Consider the following 13122-nt stretch of genomic DNA (forward strand, 5'->3'; position numbering starts at 1 on the left):
GTGTGCTTCAGACATATGTGTCTGTGTGTTTCATGTGACTTTGAGGAGTACAGACAGTGGAGCATGAAAGGATGAAAGGATGAGAGGAGAGAGGAAAGCGTCAAGAGTCAGTGATTAAAGTGGGGAGATGTCTCTGTGTCCTGATGCTGGTTATATCAGAAGGTTAATGCATATTTGAATGGATGTGACACTGCGGTATATATATAGATACAACAGTGCTGCTTTGCTGAAGTCCAGCTTACACAGGATTACTATTCTAAAAATACAACAATGCCACAATAGAAAATATAGAATTTCCTCAAAACAAAATTGTGTTCATCATTATAACTATAAATTAAATTACTAAAAGAAGATCTAGTCTGCTTTTGTCTGTAGACGTGGTTGAGATAGCCTGCTGAAGTTCAAAATGTGGAAGCAACTTGGAACTTGGCATGGATGTCAATGCCAGACAGGCTGGTCTGAGTATTTCAGAAACTGCTGATCTTCTGGGATTTTTCTGCACAAGCCTGTCTGTAGGGTTTAAAGGGAACTGCCTAAAAAAAGACAAACTATCCAGTGAGCAGTTCTTTGGGTGAAAATGCCTTGTTCATGCAGAAATCAGAGGGAAATGACTGTTTCAAGGTGATAAGAAGACAACAGTAAGTCAAATAACAATTCATTACAACCAAACTTTGAAGTTAAGCTCAGCTAAGAACAGACACCTGGAGCTACAGTTTGCAGGGACTGACCAAATTCAGCAGCTTTGATTTCTGCTGTGACCTTTGGAATTGTAGCATCAGACTGTGATGTAAGTCACATGAAAGCATGGATCCATCCTGCCTTGTGTTCAGGATGGTGGTTGTGTGGAAGATATTTTCTTTGCACACTTTGGGTCCCTTAGGACCAACTGAGCATCACTTAACTGCCACAGCCTAGCTGAGTATTGTTGCTGCTTAAGCCCATTCCTTTATGACCACAGTGTACCCATCTTCTAATGGCTGATGCTTCTAGCAGGATAACACACCGTGTCACAAAACTCACTGTACTCAAATGTCCTCCACAGTCACCAAATCTCAATCCAGTAGAGCACTTTTGGGCTCATCATGGCATCAGCTGCATGAATTTTATCACATCAACATGGACCAAAACCTCAGAGGAATGTTTCCAGCACCTTATTGAATCTGTGCCACAAAGAATAATCGTAATCCAGTAAGACAGACTGCTGCAACCCCACACTCTACCACAGAAGCTCCGCCCTCCTGCTGCTCCAGTGTGTGTTCATGATGGGCAGCCAATCATAAGCAAGCTTAAAGGGAAGAGAAGGAAGAGAGATAAAACAGTGAGGCTGCTCCAAGGCCCAGTATAAAGTATATGAGGATTATTGTCAACTGTAAATAAAGCAATGAAAGTTTAGTAAAGAGCACATAGAACCAACTAGGTTTTTTGTGTCCAAGCCAAATCAGTCTTTAAAGGTTTTACTCATCAAGTGTGGAGAGGTCTAATGTTAGTATGACAAAGTCTGTCATTTGAGGCAACATGAGGCATAAACAGGAGATCAATCTATGTGGCAAACAATCAAGGAGCATCAATAGAACCGTCCAGCAGTCACACACAAGGAAATAAAAAAAGTGGGGAATCCAGGAAGACCTGAATTACTTTACTGCAGTGAATACAAGATGATCTGCCATCCGAGGAAAAGACATCCGTGGGTAAATACACTGAGGAGACCAATGACTAACTGGGCGCAGGTGTGACAGCCTAAACCCAGCTGAAACTAATGAGGAGGGGCGAACGATAACAGAATAAAACAGAACACTTTCAAATAAAATGACATCAACCCAATATCACAACAGTTAGTCACTGATGACCCATCCAGACAACACTGCTGACAGAGTAACATTATGGTTCGTATCTCGGGGTCGCTGCAAAATTACTTGAAATATTTATTCTGATTCAATCATTACCTTCTTCTCTTTCTCTTTGCTCAAAATCTAACTGATATGTATCTGGACTGATTGTGTGTTTTACCCACCCAGGGTACCCTCCAGCCTTGGAGCGTATCACTAAATTTTAATTTGTAAGCCATTTCGTCTAGTGAGCTTCCAGCCAATTGTGATTTGACCTACCCTTCCACTTCCACATCTCAGAGACGAGCAAAAGAGCGAAAAGAAGAAATGCGTGCAGGGAGGGAAGTGAAAGTGAGGCTGCAGCATCTGTGAATGAAACTGTAAACGCTGTGACTGAGATGCAAAGGTCACACCATTATTCTGCTTATACAAGTGATAATCATTAAACAGCATAAGAGAAGTGCAATAAAGTTGTTGGTTTAAATTATGATCTGATGTTTTATAAAAGTACTATGAGGATAGGTAATAATATCTGAATTTATTATAACAAGTCCAGACATGACCTGAGTAAGCTCCTTAACATCTCCCCATTTGTGTGTTTGTAGGTAACAGAGATGTGTTGGCCAGCCCAGGCTCCTATTTCTTTTTATCCAACAGCGCCGGTCAGGGTGACGAGTGGCTGAAGAGCCTTAACAAGGGTGTCTGGATCCCTTTCACAGGTACATATATTCATTGGCTTTATTTCTCATTCTTCACTGGTACACAGCTTAAAAATATCCTGCTTTCGTTTGGTTTTGCTCGATATAATATGAAGGGTATCTGAGATTAAGGATTGAGATGTGTTGTTATACAAACACAACACTTTGGCGCTGTAAGTATCCCAGATACAGTTCATGCATGCATCCATCCCTGCCTCCTCTTGCTCATGTTGTCAAATTGACTCTATGCGACTAGAGCTATGTGATGTGCAAGGTCACCTACAAGTCTTACCTAACACTGTAAAGTCTTATTATTGTTTATGGTTTGAAGACTCTTAAGAGAGAGCACTCAGTAAATCTTTCCCTCTTGCAGGGGTCTTTGGTCAGCGCCTGGAGGAAACGGTGCTGTATGAGCGGCGTTATGGGGTGCGTTTGGTTCCTCTGGTGGTGGAGCAATGCGTGACCTTCATTCGAGAGCGAGGTCTGCATGAAGTGGGCTTGTTTCGCCAGCCTGGACGGGCCAGTTTAGTCAAAGAGCTGCAGGAGGCTTTCGATTCAGGAGAGAGGCCATCCTTCGATAGGTAAAGTTCCTCTCTGAATGTTCCCTTTGCTTTTCTTCTGATCTGCTCTCTTAATAAGATAAAACGTTTTATCTGCAGTAACACAGACGTCCACACGGTGGCATCACTGTTGAAGCTCTACCTCAGACAGCTGCCTGAACCGCTGGTTCCTTACAGCCACTACCAGGACTTCCTGCTCTGTGGCCAAAAGCTGTCAAGTGACCGCACACTGGTAACTGCACACTGCACCATCAAGCAGTTTGTCTGATTAAAAGCAGCTTCGCCCCTCTGGAAATCTGCACTCTTATTTTAGCCTTCAGTGGTTTAACATGTCACCTTGATGCATTGCTCTCCTTTTTCTTTTAGGGTTTGAGGGAGTTAAGAATTCTTCTTCATGAGTTACCAGTTGCAAACTTCAACCTGCTCAACTTTATCTGCCAGTAAGACCACCCCTTAATAATAATAATAATAGTAAAGTAAGAATAATAGTCAAACCAAATGAGTGTTTTTTTGATTAGTCTTGTCATGGGTACTGGAAATGTGTGTGTGTTTGTGCAGGTTTCTGACTGAGGTCCACAGTTACTCCTGCACCAACAAGATGAGTGTCCAGAATTTGGCCACCGTGTTTGGACCAAACATCCTCCGAGCCAAAGCTGAAGACCCACAAAGCATCGTGGGAGGTAAACAGGACATGAACACTTGTGCCATCTGTAGATTTTATTTTAAAGGCAGACACAGCCTCCAAGTCTGAAAAGAGAGTAAATGCAGAAATGCCATAAACCGTCATGATTTTTATTGGCCACAAGGGGGTGACTCTACTACTCGTCTCATGGGTATGACCTCGGTGATTGACCTGAAGATGAGTTTCTCACTAGTCACTTATTTCAGATATTCTTTAGTACAGCGTGAAGCTCATTTTTAAAAGTTATGGTCCCATATTTAGAGTTAAATGGATGATAAAGCAGGGTAAGCTTTAGGGTGTGTCTTCTTTGTGACTGACAAGCAGAGATGGGCAGTAACGCGTTACTTTTTTCAAGTAAGAGTAAAGTAAGGGATTACTATTGCAAAAACGGTAATTAGATTACCGTTACTTTCCCGTAGGAACGCTGCGTTACTAAAACCGTGATTTTTTTGCGAGAATGTCTCATGACAGTGACGTAAGCGAGTGCGACGTTCGTGACAACAGCTGTGTGCAGATCAACAATGGATAATATATCGAGTGCAGCGTTTAAAGCGTGGAAGTACTGACCTTACTTTGAGTTTGATTCCATAAAAAGTGACAAAAACATTAGTGTCCGTGTGCGTGGGAAGAAAACTTCTTTTTACAGCGAAAAAAACCCCTAAACTTCCAAGCAAGCACCGAGTAGCTACGACGTAATGGGAAACTCACAGAGAAACTCGCGGATTCTTCCACTGACCGCGGCACACCTGCACCAGGGTAAACCTCCGCCTACCCCACTCCTGCTTTACAGGTGAAAATAGAGCAACAGGACCGCTGAGTCTTTGACTTTATTTATTTTCTGCTGTGTTTTACTTGCATCTATTTGAAAGACTGAGTGTAAACACAAAAAATATTTTACTTTATGTGCTGGAATGTGCAGAAAATAGGTTTACATATTAAACAAATTTCGTCCAGTCAGAGAATGTTGCAGATAATTACATTTTTGCTTGATGCATAAAGTTAAAAGATTAAAACTAATAAAACAAGTTTTAAAAAGGGACTTTTCCATTTGATTACATTTTGTATGATGGATTATGTAGAAAAAGTAGAATTGGGCTGAAAGATCTATCACTTTATTACCTATTCAGGTTGTAAATCGTGTTTTTAAAAAGTAACTAAGTAACTAATTACTTTTGAAAATAAGTAATCAGTAAAGTAATGGGATTACCTTTTTGGGGAAGTAATCAGTAACTAATTACTGATTACTTTTTTCAAGTAACTTGACCAACACTGCTGACAAGTCACTTTCAAAACACCAAAAAGCCAGAATATACACTGTGGAGTAGCTTTAATAAATATCTTTATAAATATCTATATATATATTGTATTGTGTTTATTTTTATGTATTCCTCTCATTGATACAGCTATTTTGATCAATACTTTTGATAGCTCTTTTAATTACTAGTATCTTTGTGTGTATGTGAGTTTTTAAGCCACTTTTATCAGTTGCCGTTGGTTGATAGTCACCAAAATAAATGTTGTTGAATCTTTCTACAATCACAAATAAAGAATTTTAACATTAATCTTAATACATACGGTATGCCAAGGTTTAAATGATGATGTAATCGTTTAGAAGTGTAATTCACAAATTAGTCAGCTGCATGACTCCATGTCCCTGTTTGCTTAGCTGTGATGCTATTATGCTCCATGTGCAGCCAGTGCTTCTTTCTTCCTTAAGTTAATATTAGAACACAGTGAGCAGCATACACACCCGACTAGCTTGATATAATAGTGGTCATCTGATTGGTCTGACTGCAGTGAATTTTCTAAGGTTGTGAACACAAGCAGCGAGGTCTAATGAGAATATCTGTCTGTGCTCTAGGTGCAGCGCTGGTCCAGGTGTTAATGTTAGAGCTGATCACAGAACACGAGTCTCTGTTTGCAAAAATTTCTCCACCCATCTATGCCCGCCCAACTAGAAGTTCACATGGATCTCCAAGTGCTCTGAAGCAGCCTCATCTCCACCCGTTGCCCTGCCCTCGCCAGCTGTCTTTGCCTCTCATAGCGGAGCGTTTCAGGGAGACGGGACAGCCTGCTGCAGACGCAGAGAGCTCCAGGTAAAACTGACCTGCTCTAACAACTTCACCATCAGCTAACAATCGCAATGTGGAAACCTCACACCTCAAAACTTACACTGTCTCTGGGTGCTCTGGGTACCAAGTCAGTACTCACAAATAGGTCCTAATGTAAGGATTAGTAATATGTCAACACAAATTTTAATGACAGAAGAGATCTAGGGAGAAGCTACACCACAAAAACAAAGGCCAGGGAAGAGGAAAGACACACACACACACATACACACACACAAGGCATTACTCAAGGACAACATTTACACAGAGGGAGAAAGGAGCAAGACACAATTCACTTAGCAAAGAAAAATATGAGGACACATTTCAGATACAGAAGATACAGGAGGATGGAGAGAAGGGTGGAGCTCACACAGACCCAAAGAGGTAAGACAGAGAAAGGCAGGGCTGTGACTGTCAGACAACAAATGGCAGCTAAGAGAGGACACGAATCTCCAGATCCAAATCTTAAAGGTCTGGAATGAGACAACAACAAACAAACAAGAGACAGGTTTGTGCACAGCTGTAAACAATAGAGATCATGGCCAACTCATGCTCACTCTCAACATGTCAACTTTGTCAGTAGCCACTGGCCTCAGATTGTGACGCGCTGGGTATTTCAGCCTAAACCTAGCCAAACCAAAGTAGGAGCAACTTAAAGTGCAATAAATAGGTGTAAAGAGGGCTCAACAATTTGGCTTCTGGTTGTTTTTTGTGGAATTCTGTAGTTTTGTTGTTCCTTATTAAAATCAGTGCCTCAGAAAATGATGATATTTGGGTATACCTTGATTATTATTGTAGGGTCTCTAGCTTACAATATAAAGCATCTTGAGGTGGCTGTTGTTGTGATTTGGTGCTAAATAAATAAAATTAAATATAATTAAAATATGACGGGACCGGGTTTCTAACCAAGCATCAACTTGTGATGTCTTGGGAATGAGAATATGTGGCTTCACCCACACCTCACCTGCTTGCCATAGGTACCTGTCCTTTTCTGTTTTCCTCCAGACTCTTCTATCTAAGCCTTGCTCATGTGCTTCCTGTGCAAGAGATGGATCCCAGATAATCATCCCCAGTCTTTGTGTCTATCCCAACAACCTGTTCTTCCTTCACATCTTTACTTGCATTCTTTCATTGTCACTTGATGTCATTAAAACTTTTAAAGTTTGCAAGAAAAATGATTTCAGCTGCAAGAATGTGCCTCAACTTCAAATTCTAACTTTTTGTTGTTGTTGTCTAGCTGTGCCTTCTCAGCTGCTGCCAAATCAGACTTGTCTTCCGGTCCGAAAAGACATCTCGGACATCGCTACACCTCCTCCCACCCGGGGAACTGTTTCTACCCCACACCCTCCTCCAGTCAGCCCACTCAGCACCACTCTGACAGACATAACGTCGACTGTCACCAACATAACACTCACCAAATAGCACCCAGTGCAAATGTTCAAGCCTCTGAAACCAGCTTCCAGGTGCCAGAAAATTCTAAGCCCAGACCAGAGCTCATGGGCTGGACCAAAGTTTGGCCAGGCCCAGGAGAGGCCAGCTCTGCTTTCTGGAGCTCTGCTGGTGCTGAGGAAGAGGGTGCAGTGCCAGAAACAGCCAGTGGGGGCAGCAGTGAGGGTCAGGAGGAGAGCACCCCTTCCGCCTATGACAATCTGAGCAAAGTGTCTCTACACCCACCGATGATGGATGTCACTGATGGACATTTGAAAATGAACTCTTCCGGAGGCCACATTGGAACTGGTGAAGATGAGGCAGAGCTTGAAGAAGTGGAGCACACGAGGGATTCCTCTTCATGGTCTTCCTGCGAGGTTTTACCATTGGATGAGAGCAGTGATGATGTCGGTGTAGTTAGTCCAGTCAGAAATGGAGGGTTGCCTTCAAATCAGGAAGCAGAGAAGGAAAACAGTGACAAAGACGATCATGAAGATGGCAACGAGGATGATGATGAAAACAGTGATAACGACCATGACGACCACACTCACCACCCAAACTCTCCAGCCTCGGGTTCAGTACGCAGTGGCAGCCCTCTTAGTACAGGCAGCTCAGATGTCTTCCTTCCCTCAGGTTCTCCTGATCTCCAGGGGGATGAAGATCATCTACAACCCAGGGACACCCACTCACTCCTGGATGAGCTGCGGCAAAGGATGGCCCAGCAGAAGTCTGAGTACCAGACCAGGATACAGAGGTGAGACACCTTCAGTGTATTCAATTCAGTTTATCTATATAGTGCCAAATCATGTTGCCTGAAAGCACTTTAAGATGAAGAGCCAACAATAATGGAAATCACAACAATCAGACAACCACCTATGAGAAAGCACTCGTCGACAGTGGCAAGGAAAAACTCCCTTGTAACAGAATCAGCATAAATGATCCTATATAATGTGTGCCGTGCCACCAGTGTTTGCTTAAAGCCTTCACCACGTTTTATGGTGTCTCTGCAGGTTGGAGCGCTGCAATGACGTGCTTGAGAGGCAGGTTGCAGTCCTGCGGGCCAGCCTGGAGCAGCAGAAGCGCAGCCAAAGTGTTGCTGAAATCAAGATTCGCAAGATGGAGCGAGCCAAAGCAGACGCCGACCGCCGAAACACCAAACTGCAGAGAGACATGGAGCTGTTTTTCCAGATGTATGGAGATATCAGGAGAAGTGAAGAAGAGAAAAAAGGGAGAGTAGGAGGGAGTATCTGAAGATGCGTATTGACAGATCTGGATAAGCCTGCAATGGAGGGCACTAAACAGTGTGAAAGGAGGAGGGGGAGAAAGACGCTCTCAGCATGGACGTCGACCTTCTCCAAGTTGAAAACGTCACAGATGACCCACACATCTGAGATGCTTGGATTACGATGTGTTATGACCACATGTCAGAGAATTCCAGCTTTGTTCACTTTGTGTCCATGTAGTAGAGGGAACACTAATGCTGGTCTTCTCTAAAACTATGCTTAGGTGGACTGCTCGATCTATCGCTGCCTAGTTACTCGACTTTCTTCTTGGATTTTCAGGCTGCTGCAGAGTCAGATACACCTCAGAGATATTCTAACACAAGCTTCCTGATGTGGATTATGACCTGACATATGAGGAATATGTCAGGATATTCAGAAAGACAGAACTCAGGTGACCAGATCCCAAAAAACAAATGTAGGACAAAGACTGTTTGTGTGGAACAATGTGGGACGCATAATCTAGAATTTTGATATTGATTTGACTTTCCCAGCGTTTCCTGCTGAGTAAACAGTAACCATAAAGAGAAGCTAAAGTGCTTTTTCAGTGATCATCTCTAGGTTGTTGTTGGCATGCATCCATAAACCACATAGATTTTGAACAAGCTCACATGCACTTTCATATTTTTCATCCTACAAAATTAAAAAAAACCTTTCACCAAAATGTCTTTCATCAAAGTGAGCCGGTATCAACTTTGTTGTCCTAAATGGAAAGACTGGTTTGAAATAACATTTGTTTCACAGGTCAAATCATCAGAGCAGTCTGGGTTACTTTGTAAAGATCTCTGAGTCAGGTGGACCAACACTGGCTGACAGACTGTTTTACGTCATGTATGGACTGGATGTGGTTAAACATGACTTCTGTTTTTTAGGGAACTAGACTGACACACGCTGCAGGAAATCTCTGAGGCTCGAGATGCACTGCAACAGAAGCAGAGGGGAAATGTTTTTCTTTCTACAGTGTAGTGTGCCAAATAACTTGAAGACTGCATGATGATGCATTTCCAAATAACAATAAAAAAGAAAACTTGTTAAAATAAAAACTTGATTTTTTTTTCTTTGTTGCCCGTCAGTCAGCCACAGACTATCTATAAAAGGAAGATGTAGCACTTCTTCAGAACTTTAAAGATGTCAACTGAAACAGAGTGGATGTTAACTGAACCTAAACCCGAACCTTAGATGGGTTACAAGTTGGCATCCTAACATCCACCAGCTAACAAAAAACACCAACAACAGCTGTATATAAAAGACCGTAGTTGTTTCTGGATCTATAAAAATGAAGCTAAATTAAATTCATAGTTGTAAAACAGGAGACCACTATAACTGTAAATGGATCTATAATTGCAATAAACACTGCTGTTGAGTGTATCGTCTCCATCAGGAGTTTAAAGTCTGCAAAATGTTCATTTTAGAAATTATGGTAACATTTAGAGCTTAAAAGCACGATAAAGCAGGATGTGGGAGATAAACAACTATTAAGTGATGTCACTGTGCGTATATAACTGTTTTTATTTTATATATAAAATGAACAGATAAATGTAACTGTTCTGGCAGGAGGGTCCGTTTAAAATGTTTGACGAAACAGATTTTAAACACACACAATGAACACTTGACTCCTGTGTGGCTGATGAGAGTGTAACATTTATTCAGGAAATCCAGGAAAACTTCTTTGAACCATTAATTGGTAAAAAACCAAACAAAAAAACCAAACAAACATTACTTCAGTCACTACTACAGAGTCACACGTACATACAGAGGAGGTTCGGTTCTGATGCTTCGGTCTGGAGGAAGATTTAAAGGGTCACACTTTAAACACAAAGCACTTGTGAACATAAAAATAACAGCAAAAAAACAAAACTGTCATTTAATAGCTACACATCTAACAACAGTGTGGGCGTTTGCTTTTGTGTCCAGGGTTGTTCACACAGGACCAAAAGGAAACAACATGTGACTAAACACCACAGCAGAGTTACAGGTGGCAGATGACATGGAACTTTCCACTTCATGAAATCGTCCACTGCTGTGTTACAAAAAGCGCCAAATCTATTCCCAACAAAGGGACCGTTTCCACTTCATAACAAGAGTGCATCATCAGTAACTCCAACCAGGATCTACCTTTTCATTTAGCGGTGGAACTACAGCGCCCAGTATTTTCTAAGAAGCGTAGCATGCATCATCCTGCAGAGACTTTGCATATAACATCGATTATTACCAGTAAGCTAGCATTGTAGGACCACTAAGAGAAGTAAAATAAAACCTTGCATTACATTTACTTCCTCGTATATTAAGGCCTTTTAGAGATGAAGAACATTTGTTTGCACACTGTTGCAACTGGGGACACCCCCCCCCGCAAAAAAAAAAGAAACTGCCAAACACAGAAAGAGCATCTGTGATTGTTTCTGCAGGATGCTCACTGGGCACACATCAGCTAATAAGCACTAACTACAAACAGGAATTCTTCCCATCGTTTAGCTTTTCTTCCTAAATTTACTAAGATAGTTTTTTCTCATACCCAAAAAGGGAATAAAATCTTTTGCAAAACAGGAAGTGGAAAAAAAACAAGCAAACTTCAATCTATACATTAAATATCCCACAAAACAAAACAAAAACCATTTCCTGCAAAAGAAATAACTGGAACGTTTGAGGAGGAGCCCGACAATTTTCCTGAGACAAAACTTGTTACAATATAATTAGAGAATCGTTGTTTGTTTATTTTGTCTGATACTGAACTGCACCCGAGAAATTTATTATTTATTCATCCCAAAATGGAAGAAAAATATTTTAGTGACAGGCAGAACATATCAGAGGAAGCTTTAGCATTGTTACTCTGGAGGGCTGCGTGACAGCAGAGGGTCTGGGGTTGAGTTAGAAGTTATGATGAGGATAAAGTGCGTTAGTATATGATACTTATAAACTTGGATCGCAACCATCTTCAGTTTCAGCTTCAGCTTCACCAACATAAGCTCTTCACTTCATTGTGGGGTGATTCATGCTGACCTGGTTGGTCAATGCGTTTGATTTTACATCCAAGAAACACTGAATATGCATCACGGTTTTCTTTTTTGTTTTTCAAATGTATATACCATGTTTGTTTTTAAATGGGAAAGATGGTGGACAGCACAGTGGTTATCTTAAGTGGTTAGAGCTGCTGTTAAAAGGTCCCATGAAATAGTTTAAGTTCCACAGTTGATATTTCAAAAATATTTACATAAAGCTGCTCACTCCCAAATCTATGGAGGAATGGGAAAAGTCATTACCAGCATAATTTCAGGTCAGAGACGTTTAAGCCTTTGGATAACGTGGGGGGGAAAAAAAAAAGATCTAAATTGAAACATGATTGCAAGAGTTCTTCTCTGGCAGGTCAGATGATAATCAGTCAGTTAGTCAGATTTACTGGTCCACTTTTATTTTGAGGCAAAACCACAAGCTTGGATTAACTGACCAAAAACCCAAAGACCGGATTATTACAGTAATTAAAGGTCAAACGTGATTAGGAGGTCTGTCTGTAAATTGTGATGTTTGACCGTCAGTTTGGGTGCTTAGCTTACAGCTCAGCCACCCTGCCACCTCAATTAGACTAAGTTGAGGTTTGTTTACAACGTTCTCCATCAAACTGTGGCAAATAGTGTTGCACTTGCAGATCCAAGGTAGGTACTTGGTGGGTTAAATTATGGCTTAACGACAGAAATTTATACAGGACTGTTTAGGCAGTGCAAAATCTGTTGGATTTATATTTGGAAGAGTAACCGGACCTCGTTAATAACCTAAACACGGTAACATTTGAAAAGATTTGGACTTAAAAAAAGAAAACAAGGAGAACTGGAATACACTGAACTAAGCACGAGGACGTCATCATTTCATGGGACCTGTGGTGTCTGTGCGTCAGGCAGCCTGCGTTCTCAGAAGCCGGAGGGCGTCAGGATGTTCATATCTCTCGGTTTGAGCTTGTGTGTTCGGGTTCCATGCCGCCGACCCTCCACCGTGGGAATCTCCATTGTTGGTGGAGACACCTTCTGAATGGAAGCGCTGTCGGCCAGTCGAGCCTGCGTCTTCATCACCTCCATGGGGGTCGGCTTCTGAGCGCCACGGTACGCCTGCAGAGCAAAGCCTGCTGGGAAAAAAAGATGATAATACAACTTGCAAGAGGCTCAGAAGGTGGTTGATATAAAGTGACAATATTTTAAAAAATAAAAAAATAAAATCAATACATTTTAAACATTTTACAACATGTGTCCACAAATAACGGTTTCTTTTTAAATTATTATCTCTTTGAATTCATTGTCAGAGCCAATTAATAAAAATAAATAATTCCCATTATAACACAGACACACAACCCACACCACCAAAACACCCCAAAATAAAACAAACACACCCAAAACTACTTCTCCATCTTCAAGAAAACCCCCTCAGCCTAATTTAATCTCTTACCCCCCCCAAAAAAACAAAAAATAACAATAATAATAATAATAATAATAATAATAATAAAGAATCTGATTCTCCCACCACACTATAAATATAAAGCAGCTGTCTGTTTTTTTTT

The 13122-nt window shown here is 41.3% G+C and overlaps 2 protein-coding genes across 3 annotated transcripts in view; one reads left to right on the plus strand and one right to left on the minus strand.

The window, feature by feature from the left end:
- LOC102297747 (rho GTPase-activating protein 24) overlaps positions 1–9609 on the plus strand; it is a 9815-nt gene extending 206 nt beyond the window's left edge. The window contains exons 2-9 of the mRNA XM_005915984.2: positions 2432–2545; positions 2898–3105; positions 3184–3316; positions 3451–3524; positions 3643–3764; positions 5628–5862; positions 7112–8056; positions 8313–9609. Of these exons, the coding sequence (XP_005916046.2) occupies positions 2432–2545; positions 2898–3105; positions 3184–3316; positions 3451–3524; positions 3643–3764; positions 5628–5862; positions 7112–8056; positions 8313–8553 (2072 nt within the window). The 3' untranslated portion in view covers positions 8554–9609. The remainder of the gene's footprint in view (positions 1–2431; positions 2546–2897; positions 3106–3183; positions 3317–3450; positions 3525–3642; positions 3765–5627; positions 5863–7111; positions 8057–8312) is intronic.
- A 594-nt stretch (positions 9610–10203) lies between these two features.
- Positions 10204–13122, minus strand: part of LOC102298681 (putative monooxygenase p33MONOX) — an 11081-nt gene continuing 8162 nt past the window's right edge. The window contains exon 9 of one of the 2 annotated variants that reach the window (XM_005915989.3): positions 10204–12690. In XM_005915989.3, coding sequence (XP_005916051.1) covers positions 12482–12690 — 209 coding nt within the window. In that variant the 3' untranslated portion in view covers positions 10204–12481. Of the gene's footprint in view, positions 12694–13122 lie in introns of both variants that reach the window. The other variant, XM_005915988.3, reaches the window with a different exon arrangement.

This window comes from Haplochromis burtoni, unplaced genomic scaffold (genome assembly GCF_018398535.1).
Source record: "Haplochromis burtoni strain Fernald_Lab_line unplaced genomic scaffold, NCSU_Asbu1 Contig_17, whole genome shotgun sequence".
NCBI lineage: Eukaryota > Metazoa > Chordata > Actinopteri > Cichliformes > Cichlidae > Haplochromis > Haplochromis burtoni.